This window comes from Bidens hawaiensis, unplaced genomic scaffold (genome assembly GCF_021521415.1).
Source record: "Bidens hawaiensis isolate Kalapana, Puna unplaced genomic scaffold, B.hawaiensis_p1.1 tig00000459_1, whole genome shotgun sequence".
NCBI classification, from domain to species: domain Eukaryota; kingdom Viridiplantae; phylum Streptophyta; class Magnoliopsida; order Asterales; family Asteraceae; genus Bidens; species Bidens hawaiensis.
The window spans coordinates 663,077-681,581 of record NW_027491031.1 but is presented as its reverse complement, the minus strand read 5'-3'; the positions used below and the strand labels follow the sequence as shown (position 1 = coordinate 681,581).

The 18,505-nt window shown below is 35.1% G+C and overlaps 2 protein-coding genes across 2 annotated transcripts; one reads left to right on the top strand and one right to left on the bottom strand.

Annotated features, from left to right (window-relative positions):
• Positions 1–545: 545 nt before the first annotated feature.
• On the top strand, positions 546–3,000 carry LOC143629562 (tubulin beta-1 chain-like). The gene is made up of 3 exons (XM_077098804.1): positions 546–1,102; positions 1,858–2,127; positions 2,236–3,000. Exons 1-3 carry the CDS (start codon positions 706–708, stop codon positions 2,910–2,912), a joined length of 1,344 nt encoding a protein of 447 aa, XP_076954919.1. The 5' UTR covers positions 546–705; the 3' UTR covers positions 2,913–3,000.
• Positions 3,001–3,470: 470 nt separating this feature from the next.
• LOC143629229 (uncharacterized) lies at positions 3,471–5,877 on the bottom strand. Its single transcript, XM_077098556.1, has 4 exons — positions 5,869–5,877; positions 5,679–5,774; positions 4,497–4,907; positions 3,471–3,822 (listed from the first exon to the last, which is right to left on the bottom strand). Exons 1-4 carry the CDS (start codon positions 5,875–5,877, stop codon positions 3,736–3,738), a joined length of 603 nt encoding a protein of 200 aa, XP_076954671.1. The 3' UTR covers positions 3,471–3,735.
• Positions 5,878–18,505: the final 12,628 nt, after the last annotated feature.

Below are 18,505 nucleotides of genomic sequence, written 5' to 3'. Positions count from 1 at the left end.
ACCAGTTACTACCACAGTTTTGACTTTCGTTATGCATACCCAGAACCGGTTCATACCTAGTTTGTGCACCTCTATCAGACACTTGATACACGGAAACCCTGATACTTGTTTAAAATTTGTATAAAAATAGAAAATCAAAACGTTGATTTTATTCGCATTCGATAATTTCCGTTTGTTTTTTTTTTTCAGTTTCATTCACACCGCTTGTTTAATAAAGGTTGACAAAAAAAACATGTTTGTGCGTCACTATTACCGTCTTTCAAGTTCCAATGGTAACAAAGCTTCGGCCGGACAAAGACCCGAATCAGGTGATGTCAATTAAGATGGACTTGCTATATTATAAAGAGATGAGGGAGTGTGAAACTGCCTTTGGTGTTGAGCCCATAACCAGGCCCAACTTATGCCATTTAACGCGCATACATAGTTCAACGTTTTTACTTTCATTTGTTGTCTGGTTTAACGGTCCCACTGCAACGCACATGTCCTAAATATCAGTATAAATGATTATTCAAAAAGCATTATAGTTTTCTATGCCCATCCCAAAATAAGCCCAAAAAAACACAAACCAACCACCCAAAGTAGAAACCCAACATTTAAAAACAAACCTCCACCATCAACCTCCTATACCAACGGCTAACCTTCAACACTCTCTTCAAATAACACACACACAAACACCCTCTTCATCCTCATCACAACCCCAAAAAAATGAGAGAAATCCTAAACATTCAAGGCGGCCAATGCGGCAACCAAATCGGTGCCAAGTTCTGGGAAGTCATTTGTGACGAGCATGGAATCGATCCAACCGGACAATACAAAGGTACCACGGGAGATTATCAACTCGAACGTATTAATGTTTATTATAACGAGGCTTCGGGTGGACGATATGTCCCTCGAGCTGTTCTTATGGATTTGGAACCCGGGACTATGGACAGTATTAGGTCTGGTCCATATGGGCAGATTTTTCGTCCGGATAATTTTGTGTTTGGGCAGTCCAGTGCGGGGAATAATTGGGCTAAGGGGCATTATACGGAAGGCGCGGAGTTGATTGATTCGGTTCTTGATGTTGTGAGGAAAGAAGCTGAGAATTGTGATGCTTTACAAGGTATGTTATTACTTATATTATTCTATGTGCATGCATGCATGTATGTGGGTGTGACATTATGATAGTATTCGAGTTTAACATGAAAATTTTGGGTTTAGGCTTAGTCTAAACGGTTTTATTAGTTTAGTTTGAACCATGAACACGATTAGCTAAACGGGGCGTGGTTGCCTCTATAAATCACATTCTTGTTTGTGTTGGTCAGTTTATTTTGTAAAAATATTTTATGGCATAAGTTAAATTAATTGGGGATTTTTTTGAAAAATTCAAAAGATTAAACATAAATGAGATAATAATTTTATTGATTAAACGTGATTATTTTTATATATTTTGTATTTTTTTTAGTTATTTTTTTTTATTTTTTTGACTTCCAAAGATACTTCTTTCATTATATAGAAACATAGATTTTGGGTCAAAAAGGTTGTTTTGTGTCAACCCATGAGAAATCATGTCATTTTCGAGTCCATGTATGACACGATTTTTGGGTTTGTGTTGTTTTTTTCAAATTTCATGTCTAACACAATTTTCGGGTTCGTGTCACGTTCAGTTTGTGTCTTGTTTGACCGGTGGAACCACAAACATGCTTTTGTAACACTCTTTATAATATATGTATGAGTATAGGAAAAATGTTACCATTGTAATCTACTTTAGGAAATATGTATCTAAATGTTCATGTATATATGCATATGCATGGACGTGTATCTAAATGTTTGGTCTATAACACCTTTTGAACCAACCCACATGTTGTAATGTGACAGGTTTTCAAGTATGTCACTCGCTTGGAGGTGGCACCGGGTCAGGTATGGGAACACTATTGATTTCAAAGATACGAGAAGAATTCCCTGACAGGATGATGCTCACATTCTCGGTTTTCCCTTCACCTAAGGTCTCTGATACAGTCGTTGAACCATATAACGCGACGCTCTCAGTGCACCAACTGGTTGAGAATGCTGATGAATGTATGGTCCTCGATAATGAGGCACTTTACGACATTTGTTATAGGACTTTGAAGCTCACAACTCCAAGTTGTAAGTATACATTACATTACAATATTACCTCCTTTATTTTGTTAAGTATTGTCTATTGAATTTAAGTGTTTGAAACTTATTAAATTATTCGATTGTTTTACATTACAGTCGGTGATTTGAATCATTTGATCTCGGTAACCATGAGTGGTGTAACATGTAGCTTGAGATTCCCCGGACAGCTGAACTCAGACCTACGAAAGCTAGCAGTTAATCTGATCCCATTCCCACGTCTCCATTTCTTTATGGTGGGATTCGCACCTCTAACCTCTCGTGGGTCCCAACAGTACATCACTCTTAACGTCCCAGAGCTGACTCAACAAATGTGGGACGCTAAGAACATGATGTGTGCTGCTGACCCTAGACATGGTCGATACCTCACAGCATCGGCCATGTTCAGAGGTAAAATGAGCACAAAAGAGGTTGATGAGCAAATGATCAATGTTCAAAACAAGAACTCGTCATACTTTGTTGAGTGGATTCCAAACAACGTTAAATCAAGCGTTTGTGACATCCCTCCAATTGGACTTAAAATGTCTTCAACATTTGTTGGAAACTCGACCTCCATTCAAGAAATGTTTAAACGTGTGAGTGAACAGTTTACAGCCATGTTTAGGCGAAAGGCGTTTTTGCATTGGTACACGGGTGAAGGGATGGATGAGATGGAGTTCACTGAGGCGGAAAGTAATATGAATGATTTGGTGGCGGAGTATCAGCAATACCAAGATGCTACCGCAGACGATGGCCATGATGGAGAAGAGGAGGGTGAAGAAGAGGAAGAAGAGTGATCGGTAATTTTATCCGCGCTACACTATTGATCAAGATCAAGAGTTGGTTTTGATCCATCCTATGTTTGATTTATACAAGTGAAATATTTATGTTTGTTTTTGGACTTAATGTACTTTGATTCATATTATAATGAAACCATTTGAATAAACATCTTCACATGGTAACTAATATCATTTCCAGGGCTTACTGTCCTAAGAAACTCTTCACTATTCGGCTTTTGCGGTTTGACTGTTTAATGGTTCGGTCCAGTTTGGAACTTGGGACCAACCGTTAACTTTTCTTATTTACATACATATTTTCATTTCGGAATATGTGATTATGTATATGTATTATAGTTATAAATCATCTATAGCGTTTTCGAAAACTTTCCTTACATGCAAATGATTTTTATTAAAAATAAATAAACAAAAATATTTTCAAACCGCCAAAACCGAAACTGTTGAACCACCAAACATGAAAAACGGGCTGGTTTCGTTTATTTTTTTTTTTTAAACTGTAGTTGGAAGCTCAACCTATAATTTTCTTGAAAAATGGCGGAAATGGTCCATACAGTTGCAGTAATGGATGAATACAGTAGAGATTAGAAAGCTATAACATATGCAAACAGACAATTATATAAGCTAACATATGATTCCAAACTCAAATTAAGCAACTACTAAAGATGCTCTTTGACTTACTCTTTGACCATAAAAAGTCAAAAGAGTTCGTATACGATAACAAACGCTGTACAAAAAATAATTAAGCTTGCCTTTTTTTTCTAACACTAAACAAATCAATACCAACAAAATATTAGTGTGAAATTATGAAACTTTAAGAAGCATTTCATGTTTTCAACCTTGGGGCTTTGAATTTCGATGTAAACAGTCTTGGTTCAGATTCAATTATTTTTCGCTTTGAACTTCTTCCTCCCTGCAAAGTACAACACACGTATCAGTTTCAAATAACTTATATTAAAGGCGGGCCAGGCGGGTTGGTTAACGGGTCATTTTTGTATGGGTCGAAACACAGGTGATTAGGGTACTGATATATTTTTATCCAAAATAATTTAACTTAGCATCAAAATGTGATTATTATTTTGATACTAGTTTGAATAAAATAATTTAGTAGGTTTTATATGCATTAAAATACAATTTGGTCAACTTCCGACCTTTTCGACGTGTTTCTTTTTTATCCGACTTCATTTTTTAGTTCTACTTGTTTGACCCGTTTGACATAAGTGAACGGAAAAGAAACTAATGTGTCAAATTCGAAGACAAAAAAGAATTATAAAATTTGATTAATAATTTACTTTTTTTTTAATAAAATGATTTGGGAGGTTTTATGTCAAGTTAAAATACACTTTAGGTCTCCAACTCATTTGACCCGTTTGTCTTCAGTAACATTTGACTCGAAAAAACTGATCCGTAACAAGAATAACCCAACCCAGGTTTTATGTTGGTTTAAAAACCGAATTTTCGGTTCGGTTTCAGTTTTGCATGCATCGGAAACTGAAAAACTGAACCGAATCAAACCCATACAAACCGACCTTTATTATTGAATTTACGGATTATAAATCAAGCCAATAAACGGGTCATTTTAGTTACCTTCTCAATGATTGCCACGTCACTCGAACGACTGTTTTTTGACGATTTCGCCATACAATGACGTAATGCAGGCGTAATCGAACAATCAGAATCGCTTCTTAACAACTCCAGTTCTTTAGTTAGTCGGGAAATCTCTTCACTTTTTTTTCTTGAATCGAGTTCTAAGCCGACTAAATCATCTTGTAGGGATGCAATCTTTCTGTCTTTCTCCATGTTTAATGATTCTGATACCTCCAAATCAGATATTAGTTGATGTAATTTTTCATTAGCACCTTCAACTTCAAGTTTGGTCCTTTTAATAAGTTCTTGCAACTTGTTATCAGTTTTCTTATATTGGTTCCATGCAAAATTTCTCTCTGTTTTCAATGACTCAGCAGAATTCTTGCCATTACTTCGTGTTACACGCTGCGACTAAAACATTAAACATTACACGTGTCAGGGTGACAGGTTACAGGTTGAATGGTTCGGCCCGAACACGACATATATTTTTATTCGTAAAAAACATCAACTTTAACCCGCCCGCACACCCTTAAAATAATGTAGCCCGAACATGACCCGTTTAACCTATTTATATGAATGTGTCAAACGGGTTGGCGGGTGATAACCAAGTTGGTAGGTTGTAAAAAATGGGTTAAACGGGTCAGTGGGTCAACCTGTTTAAACAAATGGGTTAAATATGTCTAACAGGTTGGCGGGTGATAACCAAGTTGTAAACGACTAAACGTGTTAATCGAGTTGGTGGATTGTAAAAGCAATATGTTAAACGGGTCATAGACGGGTTAGTGGGTCAACTTGTTTAGATAAACAGGTTAAACAAGTCAACCTGAACACGACCCGTTTTCTAAACGGGTTAGTTATGCCAACCGAAAGCCCGATTATTTTCATGTCGGGTGTCTGGGCCATGTAAGAAATTACCACCTCTACTTATAATTGGGTACATTCGGGTTATGTTTTATATGTAACGGGTCATGAGGTCAACAAGGTAATTTTCAACCGATTCAAAAAAATTATATTATCATTGAAATTTATGTAATTTTTGTAATCATATTTGGCACACCAATTATTTAAAGGTGTTTTGACATTTGTGCCAACTTGGCCCAGTCCACATTCTTGACCGGATACTCGACCCTCCCGTTTCCGCTACATGTATCATATAATGACATGGTATTAGAATATACTTACTTTTGGCTCAGCAAAAAAACGAGAGAACTCGTCAAATAGAAGTTTCAGATCAGCTCGTTCATCATCCGCTTCTTCTGCAATATATGTGAAGTTTAACTATATCAGACAATTATATAGTTTTTAAAAACTATATAATATTATAATTCTACAGTCATACTTTATTAATGGAGCTTTAAATGTGTTAATAAACCAAAAACATGTTGGAGTTCAATTTTGGATGACAGCGTATGACGTGACCCGTTAACATGACATAACTTGACACGAAGTTAAACGGCTAGTGTTTGGGTTAAACGGGTTCAGATTATAAACGGGTCAACACGTTAATGACATGGTTAAAAACGTGTTTGAACAGGTTTAACCTGTTTATGAATTATGACACGCATACACGTTTAACTTCTCATGTTAAATAGGCTAATAAATAGTCTTATAAATAATTAAATATAAACAAACAAACATATGTACACAAGTAAAATCCCACCCATAGCAAGCTATTTATGCATAATTATATTATACTATATATTACAATTAAATACGGATCGTAATGTTTGGTAACTTTTTATTTTATATTGTTAGTTATGTTTTATTATTTTTCAATGAAGTTAAGCTTGTTGTGTTCAAGTTCACTAGTCGTGTTAAACATGTCGCGTAGACGTGTCTGGCACGTTTAACAGATCATTTCAGACTGTATATAAAACATATACAGATATAATATATGCATCAGTGGTTAATATACCAAATTTAAGTTTGTTCATAGTAGCCTCTTTTTGCTTCATGGAGATGATTAAATTCGCCTTCGCATTCTCAACAAACCGAACCATGTCTTTAATCTTGGAGTCTCTTGCCATCTATAAAACAAAAATTTATAATTTCATATCAATCAAAAACACAACTTAACATATAACTAATATTCTTTAAACATCATCATACACACAAATATATATATATATATATATATATAGAATGACACCTGTGAAATATGATCTTCCAACAGTTTAACATCAAAAACCCATCTATCGTGCTGCGAACGGAACCTTTTCTCGAGCGATTTTCGTTCATCCACTAGCGATTCGAGCTGGCGCTGTTGATCTTCAATCATATCAACGAGTCCTTTAAATATCTTTTTCATGATACTTCTCTATCTTTCGATGGATTATCAGACCCAGAACCAATATCTTTCTGTTTTCTCATTATTATACAGTGCACTCCAAGTGTTCGATCAAATGCCTCTGAGAAAAAAGGATAAATAAATTGATTTTGTGAACTGGGTAATGAAATTTAGGGTTTGTGGGTTCGTGTGTATGGTGGATTGAAGATTATTACAGAGATTGTTAATTGATGAATTTGAAGAAAAATGGTTCAACGGTCGAATTTGGTTGGTTTTATACGCTCCCAATATTCAAATGTATATAGACGTCGGGATCCGGTTTACTTTAGCTGGTTTGGATCGTTTGGTGGGCCGGTGTGCTATTATTGTTAGACAAGAATACAGAAATAGTTTCTTTATCTTTACACCCAATTTCAGTTATTGGCATTTATCTTTAAAATTGATTTAATTTATACTTTACGTTTCAAAATTCTACACCGTTTGTTCTTTGGTCCTAACCCAGTTAGTTTTTCTCGTTATGTTAGCTCATGTGTCTTACACATGAGGACAAATTGATCTTTTTTACTATTTATTTGAAAAATACATTTTAAAAATTTAAAGCTCAAAGACCAATTTGCTCTGAAGTGCAAGACACATGAGCTAACTTAACAAGAAAACTAACTGAGTTAGAACCAAAAGACAAACATTGTAGCATTTCGAAAAGTAAAGTATAAATCAAATTAATTTTAAAGATAAAGGATAAACACTGAAATTGGATGCAAAGATAAATTATAATTTCTGTAATTTCGTCTTATTGTTACAAATGCGTTTATTGTTTAGGAAAATATATTAATATAAACAATATTTACTCTTCTAAAAGAAAAACATATATTGAATTTTAGCATACAACTTTCTATAGATCAATTCTAAATGAATTGTATTGTATCACGAGAACAAGTCAGTTAAAGAAGCTAAGTCTTAGCCGATACTTTTCGACACGAAAAAACATTAAAGTTAGAAAGTAAGATGGCCCCAACATTTGGATTCACCAAAATGTGACACAAGTAGACTGATTTTAGCCTACATATGTGTTTTTAACCTATAAGATACATGGCTAAGAAGAGACGGCTAAGTAAACGCATTTGTATACTAATTTAGTCTATATGTGCCACGCGACAACTCTTGGTGTCCATATGTGGGGCCCTATGACTTTTTTATCAGTTTTACTGTCAAAAAAGTATTGGCTAATACTTGCCTACTTAGACCACACTTAATGGTAAAAAAACACGTAGGGGTAAAACTGACGTAGTGACTAGTTTTGTAAAACGTGACGTAGTGGTAGAATGTTCCATAACACCATTTCAATCATTACACAATTATTACCTTTTAATATTAATAAATATATAAATATGAAAGAAAAAAAAAACATAACTGGCCAAGTCACCCCGTTGTATATCCAACTAAACCCTTAAAATTGACCGAAATAAAGTAGTTGTATCTTTTCATCAAAGTAAATTAGTCTGTATTAACGTAATAGTGGAACAATTTGCAACATAGTTATTTGACTTGTGACTACTTTTCCATTTGTTCCTTGTACTTTAACGAGTTTTAGGCCACCAAAGTATATTAGTAAAACCTAATAATAATGGTGATGATTAAAAAGTTGTTTTGTCTTAAACCATCAATGGCCACAACTACACAAACACATTAATATTAAAGGGTTAGCTAAATAATGAGATTATTTTTGTCTTTCAGTATAAAAGTAATATCAGTAATTTGCCTACTTGAATAGTTGAAGGTAGAGGTGGCAATGTGAGTGGATTGGGTTGGATTTGAGTGATGGGTCAGGATGAGTATGAGGTTATGATGGATTTTTAAAATAGAGGATTAGGATGGATATGAGTCAAGATGGGTAAAGCTAACCCATCTTGACCCAAGTTAAGGTTGACATACAAAGGGTTTTAAAAAACACTCAAAAAATATTCAAAAAAACTATTAAAAAATAATAACTCAAAATATAAATAAAAATGCAAAATGTAAAATAACTAAAATGTTTCCCCCGTCATCCTCGTTCCCTCAAAAAAATATTCAAAAAAACTATTAAAAAATAATAACTCAAAATATAAATAAAAAATGCAAAATGTAAAATAACTAAAATGTTTCCCCTGTCATCCTCATTCATTAAAAAAAACGTTTTCTACTGGTTCATGTTTGAGTTTTTCGGGGTTTTTTTTCGGTTCGATTTTGTTTTTTTTTCATTCGGTCGGTTTCGGTATTTGCTCGGTTTCAATGATTTTGGTTTCGATTTCTCAGTTTTTTCGCTTTCAGTGCTGTTTTGTTTTGGTCAGTTTTTTCGGTTTCATTTTGTTTTTTTGTTTCTTTCGATTCATTTTGTTTTATTTTAGTCGGTTACGTTTCAGTATTTTTGTTTCGTTTTGGTAAGTTTTTTTATTGCATTTCGTTTTTCTTTGTTTCATTTTGGTCAGTTTTTCGGTGTCATATCGGTTTTTTTGTATCGTTTTGGTCGTTTTTCTATTTCGGTTGAGTTTCGCTTCAGGTTTTTGTTTCGTTTTGGTCGGTTCGGTGTTTTTAATTTGTTTTGATTCGGTTTTTAAATTGTATTTAGTTTTTTTATGTTTCCTTTTGGTCAGTTTTTCAGTTTCAATTCAGTTTTTTTGTTTCGTTTCGGTCGTTATTCTATTTCAGTTCAGTTTCGTTTCGGTCTTTTTTCTATTTCAGTTCAGTTTCGTTTTGTTTTTTTTGATTCGTTTTGGTCGGTTCAGTGTTTTTGTTTTGTTTTGATCAGATTTTCAGTTGCATTTCGCTTTTTTTTGGTTTCGTTTTGGTCGTTTTTCTATTCCGGTTCAGTTTCGTTTTGGTTTTTTTGTTTCGTTTTGGTCGTCTTTCTATTTCAGTTCAGTTTCGTTTCGGTTTTTTTGTTTCGTTTTGGTCGGTTCGGTGTTTTTGTTTTGTTTTGGTCAACTTTTCATTTGCATTTCGCTTTTTTTTGTTTCGTTTTGGTCAACTTATCCGTTTCATATCGGTCTTTTTGTTTCGTTTTGTTCGTTTTTCTATTTCGATTCAGTTTTGTCTCGGTTCGGTCGATTCGGTGTTTTTGTTTAGTTTTGGTTAGCTTTTCGGTTGCATTTCGCTTTTATGTTTCGTTTTGGTCAGTTGTTCGGTTTCATTCCGATTTTTTGTGTTTCGTTTTGGTCGTTTTTCTATTTCGGTTCAGTTTTGTTTTAGTCGGTTTGGGGTTTTTGTTTCGTTTTGATCGTTTTTGGATTTCGGATGAGTTTTGTTTCGCACGTGATAGTTTGAGTATTTTGAATTAGATAAATTTTGGATAACTTGGATATTTTGTTTTGACCCATTTTAACCTATAAATGAAACTCACTTGTATATTTCCAACCTATCCTGACTCATTTGAAGAATTTTTATGATCCATCATAACCCATTTTACTTTTAAAGTTTATCTATCTTAACCCAAAACAATCTATTTGGGTTCATCAGTTAAAGATAAGGGGTAAGTATGTTTAGCTGAACCCTTGATACATACATTTCTAAAATCATTTGCAAAGGATATTTGAGGAAAAATATCAAATATTATCTAAAGATTAAAAACTTATATATTGTTAATGTCCTATAAATTTATTCTATATTTTAATATAACTAACGAGATTAGTTACATAACTTATTTTACGAATTATAATACATAGATGTATGTATGACGTTTGATACATAACCGGTTTTTAAGTAGATAAATGAGAGACGGTTGTATGTGCACGCATGTAAGCGTCCTATGCTCCTATTATTTGTTTCATGCTTTATTTGATAAACTGAACGTATGAGTGATTACATAGTTTTAGTGATTCTCTTTTCTAAAGACTGGTTATGTGATTACAGGTTAAGAGTTTGTTTATTTTACAAAAAATTAGTAGTTTTAATATGTAACTACTTATTGAAAAGAATTATTTATATCTAGTTGTAAAGAGTGTCGGATAGTTGCTGAAATTTCAAATTTGCTTTGGTTAGTGGGTGGCTTCATTTAAGAAAATGGGAGCTGATTGCACTTTTTTTTAATCTTATTTATTTGTTTATGTATTATTATTAGAGAAATCTGCATTTTGTCTCTCTGGTTTATATCGTCGCGCGATGGGTTAACCCCTGAAAAAGATTTTGCGAACTTTAGCCCCCTATGTTTCTCCTGCGGGTTCTTTTGACTCCTACCGTCAGTTGACCGTTAGTTGACCGTAGGTATTTTAGTAATAATACCAACATATTAAGGGTATTTTAGTATTCTTCTAATAAATAATAAATATAATAATAATATAATAAATAGAAATAATAATAATAATAATCTAGAACAGCAGCTTCATCATCTTCATAACATCAAGAACAACATCATCTCATCTTCATCATCAACAATCTCAAATCCTCAAACCCACCACCAAGTAATCCCTCTTAATATTATCATCTTCATCATCAATTTCATAACAAGTAATCAAATCTCTCAAATCCTCAAACCCTAGATTTCATCACTCAAACCCTCAAATCTCTCAAATCCCACCACCAATCGCTTCAATAATTCAATCACCGCACCCATAAATCATTCTGATCAAAACCCCTAACTTCCGGCACACGCCGTCGCCACGGATTTCGGCAATCTCATTTTTCCGGTCACGGCAGCCACCGCCACGGCATCCATGGAAGCCACCACCCCCGTCGCACCTCCACCCCGTCGCAAGCCCACCCCTGTCGCACCCGTTTCTCCAGTCACTGGTGGTAAAAGATTCCGCCGGAGTGATTGCAAATGGTACTTTGATTCCGAGAGAAGAATATTGATTTATATCTTAACTTTTTTGTTTTTCTATTTCAAAAATTTTAATAATTATTATTAATTCTTATGTCATATTTGTTGTTATTGGATTTTTGGATGAATATTGATATTTAGATCTTAATTGTTTTGTAAATATGGAGATGATAATGAACTTGAGATGTTGAAGATATGGTTATGATGATGATGTGTTAATAAAATCTGGAGATGATGGTGATGATAAACCTTTGATGAAGTTATAAAGTGGTAATATATATTTATATTATATAGTTATAACAAACATTAGTTTAGTTCAAATGGTTTATTTTGTTAGTTGTTAACCGAGACGTCGCCGGTTCGAACCCCACCCTTTACACAATTTGGATTATTAGTTTTAGAATTAATTAAAGGCTCAAGGGTAAAATAGTCATTTCAACCTTTTTTGGTCAGTCAACGACGAGTCAACTGACGGCAAGAGTCAGAAGAACCCGCCGGAGTAACACAGGGAGTCAAAGTTCGCAAAATCTTTTTCAGTGGTTAACCCATCCAGCGACGATATAACCCAGGGAGGCAAAATGCAGATTTCTCTTATTATTATTACACCGTAAACCTTTTTACAATATCAATTATTGTTATTAATTATATAGATAATTTTTTTAAAAGGCCAAATACTTAAAAAATAAAAAAACAAAAGCATGGACCTCCACGAACTATTCAAATATAAATTACAAATTACAAACCAAAGTAAAACAAAAATCACATAAATATCTTCCACCATTTGTTTCTGGTGATGAATTTCTAACCAGTGTAGTTTTATTTAAAAATTTCCCTTTCAAAAAAAAACATCACATAAACTACAAAGAAAAATTCATAAAGTTAAATTTACATCAAATCACCTTAATATCTTCCACCAACCTTAAGATCGAGCACTTCTTGTGTTTAAAAATTTTCACGTGTCTTGCTTTTCAACTTCTAAGTACCAAAATAACACCGTCAAAATTGCTTGAGTAGTGTTGCCTGTTTCTTTGGACAACTTATGTTTTTTAGGTAGTTTTCTTTTTACAATAGCCATGGTCATCGTCGTAAATTTATTTTTTTTTAAATAATTTTTTAATGTTTGTTTCTTGTTTTAAATGTGTTTTTCTTTTTGATTTTTTAATATGTTAAATTGAGGAAATGTTTTTTATTTAGTTTCAAAAATGTAACAAACCTAACAGATACCAATCGAATTTGCATTGACCCGTCGTCATTTTTGTTTTAAGTATGTTAATTTGAGAATTTAGTTTTTAGGTTTACTTCCGGTACCATCACGAACCTAACCAGTAATGACTTAATCGTCGTTGACTCGTCGCCATAACGAGCATGCTTTACCAACTAAAGACCCATCATTTTAAATATTTTGTGCGTGTGTGCCATAATCTAGAGTGTCAATACCATTTTAGGTGTTCACCAATTTATTTTTTAGGTTTAGTTTTATTACCAAATACCAATGAAATTTGTTAATTGTCTTTGACTAGCATTTACCGATCCCTATCAACCATGACAAGTTAGGAATTAAGGTTTATAATGATTAACGGATTATCTATTACAACTATACATGACATTATTTTATTTAGTTAGGTGAAAAGTAATATTGGATTTCATAAAGGAACAAAATAAATTGGAGGGGTTGGCTATGATTGTGGAGTGGCGGCCATTGGCTCTTAATATATCCATTCCACAAAGCTACATTATCTTTTGTTAATAATTTTGTAAAAACCAAAAGGCATTTATAACACTTATTGATTTTTAATATATTGTTTATTTTTATGCTATGTAAAGGAGAAAATTATATACTTTCTTGCAAATTACATCTTATATGTCAACAGATTTTAGTATGTCGTGTTAAGAAAATATGTTACCGGAAAACTCATAGGATCTAAATACTATGTACTAAGTAATAAGATAAGTTAAAACACAATTTGCGCCAAACAAGTATATAGTTAAGGAGTTAAAAGGTGGAAAACCAATTAAATTTGTACTCAATAGTTTTGTGCTTCTTATTAATAAATTAACTATATATAATGTTGGATAATCTGCAAACAAGAAATAGTAATAACGAGCACAAAGAACCGGGCTTGTGTTTGACACAATTCCCTTAAACAGATTCCGAGTCTGTTCCCAGGGTACGCCGGTTTCGAACAGCACCAAGACGTACTGCCGGACCTAACACTTGCCTGAAATCAATCGGTAGGCTTCAATGCGAATATGATCTGTGAGTTGTGTGTTTCTGTTTTGAAGCTATCTAAAACAGTAGCATCAAGAGGGTTTTATACTCATCAGTGTTTCAACTGAAGAGTTGTCATTACCATGATCATAAAGCCTGATTTAAAGACCATAACAGATATGCCACTGAAGAGTTGTTCATTAAACATACTCTTAAATCAGCAATCAAGAATTGATTAATGACATCTCTTAATGCAGCAGATACTTGATGAATGAGATAACAAAAAAAAACGGATCAAGTCACAAAACCGGGTGTCACGCAGAGCCGGTTATTTCGAACGACATTCGTGTCCGCAGGTCGCGCGGGCGACGCATTGGTTCAGAAAATTTTCCTGACCCAGAACCCGATTTTCCACCCCCCCCTGCGCGCGGGTAGGTGTCCAAGTAAAATGTAACAACAGATTTAATGGAGTCTACTTGTTTCCCTTTATATCCCACTCCTCATTATATCCCCACACCGATGTGGGACACTCACTCACATTCACACATAAATTCTAACAATCCCCCACATGAATGGGAGATACTATCAGAAACATTACCCTTCCGATTTCAACAGTTGAGTTTTGCATACGATAGGTAGATCTAACTCTTTGAACCTTCGCTTATGAAGTGCACTTGGCCCACTAGCACTGAGTAGAACTCGATGTCTTTGAACTCGTTTGCCGTTTATGTGGACGACAGTACATTTCACACAAGACTCTCCCTGACAACGTCAAGTCCTCATAGTTGTGTCCGTTAAGGTCATGGACACGTGCCTGGTTCTGTGAGAGCTCTTAGGTATTGTGCCCCGCCAATACCCTTTGAAGCGACCCCACTTCTCTCTCACATAGGTGATTCACTAGAAATGTTAACCTTAGTCGAATCATTAAAAGTCATAGACTTAACCTCAAGCTTTGTCACTTTTAGGAATGGACTAGGAAGATTACTAAATCTTTTTAGTGAACTCCCCTTTTAAAGGGTGGGTGTTAAACAATTCTTCCCCACAGTGACCTCGTCTGTTCCTACAAGTAGGTTGTCCTATTGAACTCAGATCTTGGGATCTCCAATCAGCTGAGTTAGGTTTCCTTCGTATGAACTTAATTTTTCAAGGGCTTTAGTCCCATTCCCATGGACGACTTCTGAACTAACTCTCTATTTAAGCCTTTTGTTAGCGGATCCGCAATGTTATCTTTTGACTTCACATAGTCAACAGAGATAACTCCTGTAGAGATTAGTTGTCGTACCGTATTATGTCTACGTCTTATATGTCTGTTTTTACCGTTATACATTGTGCTATGAGCTCTGCCAATTGCCGATTGGCTATCACAATGTATGCATATGGCCGATGCCGGCTTCGGCCACCTTGGTATATCCTCAACAAATTGACGTATCCACTCTGCCTCTTCACCTGCTTTATCCAACGCGATGAATTCTGATTCCATCGTGGATCTAGCAATAACCGTTTGCTTTGACGACTTCCACGATATTGCTGCACCTCCGAGTGTGAACACATATCCACTCGTTGCCCTGGAATCATTCGTATCAGATATCCAATTTGCATCACAGTAACCTTCAATAACTGCTGGATATCTATTATACTGCAGCCCGTAGTCTCGTGTGAATCTCAAGTACCTAAGCACCCTTGTCACACACCTCCAATGAATTTCATTTGGATTGCTTGTGTATCTACTGAGTTTACTTACAGCATATGCTAAATCTGGTCTGGTACAACTCATTAGATACATCAAGCTACCTATAATTCTTGAATACTCTAATTGGTTCACAGGCTCACCTCGATTTTTGGCTAGATGTTGACTCGTGTCAATCGGAGTTCTAGCCACATTAGAGTCATTTGCATTGAATTTCTCAAGAATTTTATCCACATAATGAGACTGACTTAAAACAAGTCCATTCTGGATTCGCGTGATTTTAACGCCCAAAATCACATCCGCTAAACCCATATCCTTCATATCAAATCTTGCTCTCAGGATATTCTTTGTTCCAGTTATCACTTTTTCATTGCTTCCTACAATGAGTATGTCATCCACATACAAACATAATATGACATATCCGTCTGGTGTATCTTTTACATATATACACTTGTCACATTCATTTATCTTAAATCCGGAGTTAAGCATGACATGATCAAACCTTTGATGCCATTGTTTTGGAGCTTGTTTTAAACCATATAAAGATTTGACAAGCTTGCAAACTTTCTTTTCCTGTCCCTTGGCTATAAAGCCTTCGGGTTGCTCCATGTAAATCTCTTCCTCTAGATTTCCATTTAAGAAAGCCGTTTTCACATCCATTTGATGAACTTCCAAATTTCTAATAGCTGCAATGGCAAGCACCATTCTGATGGAAGTTATTCGCGTTACTGGCGAATACGTATCAAAGTAATCCAGTCCTTCTCGTTGTTTAAATCCTTTGATTACCAATCTTGCCTTATACTTCTCAATGGTACCATCTGGCTTCAATTTTTTCTTGAAAATCCATCGGTATCCTAGTGGTTTACATCTAGCAGGAAGATCCACTAGCTCCCAAGTATGATTCTGTAAAATAGAATCTATTTCACTTTTAATTGCCTCCTTCCATTGAGGTCCATCTGAGGAGTTTACCGCTTCTTGATAAGTTCGCGGTTCTTCCTCAACCATATAGGTGAGGAAATCAGGACCAAACGATTTCTCGATTCTTTGTCTTTTACTCCTTCGAATATCACTGTTATCAATTTCAGATTGTCCTTGAGATTCGTTGTTTCCAACCTTTTCTCTGAACATATTTTCCATGTCTGGGACATTCTTTTCGGATGAATTTTGTAAGTCCGTTTTGGGTCCTTTTAAACACGGAAAAATGTGCTCAAACCATGAAGCATCATTTGATTCCAATATGGTGCCTTTGGACACTCCAGGGTTTTTGGAGTCATACACCATAAACCTAAGAGGACCACGCATTTGAGTGTATCCGATAAACACACAGTCTACGGTTTTTGGACCTATCACCAAACGCTTTGGTGGTGTCACTACCACCTTGGCCAGACACCCCCACACTCGTAGATATTTATATGATGGTCTGTCTCCAGTCCATAATTCGTATGGAGTGATATCCTTTTCTTTCCGGGGAATTAAATTTAGAATGAAATTTGCTGATAATAACGCATCCCCCCACATGTCTTCTCTCACCCCAGAGCTTATTAGCATGGCATTCATCATTTCTTTTAAGGTTCGATTTTTCCTTTCCGCCATACCATTCGATTGAGGTGAGTAAGGAGGAGTAAGTTCATGTATAATCCCATTTTTTGCACATAAATCTGCAAAAGGATAAACATACTCACCACCTCGATCACTCCTTACCTTTTTTATCTTTCGGTTTAGTTGATTTTCAACTTCGGCTTTAAACAAAACAAATTTGTCAATAGCCTCGTCCTTACTTTTGAGTAAGTACACATAGCAAAATCGCGTGCTATCATCAATAAACGTTATGAAATATTTATTTCCACTTCCCGTAGGAATTGCTTTCAAGTCACACACATCTGTGTGTATTAATTCAAGTGGACTTGTATTTCGTTCAACCTTTTTGAACGATGTTCGAGTTTGCTTTGCTTCTACACAAGTTTCGCATTTATGGTTTGAGTCAATATCAATCTTTGGTATGCAGTTTAATTTTATCATGTGACGAATGGAATTAAAATTAACATGACCTAGTCTACCATGCCACGTGTTAGAAGACTCAAGCAAATAAGCAGAACTAGAACCAGTCTTATTCATTCCATTGATAACCATTACATTTAGTTTAAACATACCATGCAAAGCATAGCCCTTTCCAACATACATACCATTTTTGGTCAACACAACTTTATCAGACTCAAACACCAATTTAAAACCAAACTTGTTTAACTGCCATCCAGACACGAGATTCTTACGAATCTCTGGAACATACAACACATTGCTCAATGTAAGTTCCTTTCCTGAAGTCATCTTTAGGATCACATTTCCTTCCCCTTTGATATCAGCAGTGGCAGAGTTACCCATGAAAAGTTTATCTTCACTTGTCACTTCTTTAAAAGTATTGAACATACTTTTATCAGCACACACGTGGCGGGTGGCCCCGGTATCAACCCACCACTCCTGGTTATCTGACCCAACCATATTTGCTTCAGTAATCATCATTGTGAGGTCAGAAATCATGGTACCATGTTATCCACCTCATTCATCATGTTGGCCTGTTTAGATACCTCCTTCTTGGGAAGCTTGCATTCACTAGCCTTATGTCCAGGCTTATCACAATTGTAACATTTCCCTTGGAATCTTCTTTTCATAATTCCTCCTTTGGGTCCAAAATTTGACCCTTTGGATTTCTTGAACCCACCTCGCTTGTTATTGTTATTGCCTTTAAATGATCTACCATGCTCTACCACATTGGCCTTAGCAATTTCAGGAATGACATTCTTTTTAATAGCAACCTTATTATCTTCTTCAATACGAAGACGTACAACCAAGTCTTCAATTGTCATTTCCTTTCGCTTATGTTTCAAATAATTCTTGAAATCTATCCAACTCGGTGGCAATTTTTCAATGATAGCAGCTACTTGGAACGTTTCACTCAACACCATTCCTTCTGCATGAACATCATGAAGAATGACTTGCAATTCTTGAACTTGACTCATGACAGTTTTTGAGTCGACCA

Coding starts and splice junctions, on each gene's coding strand:
- LOC143629562 (XM_077098804.1), top strand. CDS start 706: ATGAGAGAAATCCTAAACATTCAAGGCGGCCAATGCGGCAACCAAATC. Junction 1,103..1,857: donor GAATTGTGATGCTTTACAAG/GTATGTTATTAC, acceptor GTAATGTGACAG/GTTTTCAAGTATGTCACTCG. Junction 2,128..2,235: donor GAAGCTCACAACTCCAAGTT/GTAAGTATACAT, acceptor TTTACATTACAG/TCGGTGATTTGAATCATTTG.
- LOC143629229 (XM_077098556.1), bottom strand. Junction 4,908..5,678: donor GTTTTTTTGCTGAGCCAAAA/GTAAGTATATTC, acceptor TTAATGTTTTAG/TCGCAGCGTGTAACACGAAG. Junction 3,823..4,496: donor ACGTGGCAATCATTGAGAAG/GTAACTAAAATG, acceptor TGTACTTTGCAG/GGAGGAAGAAGTTCAAAGCG.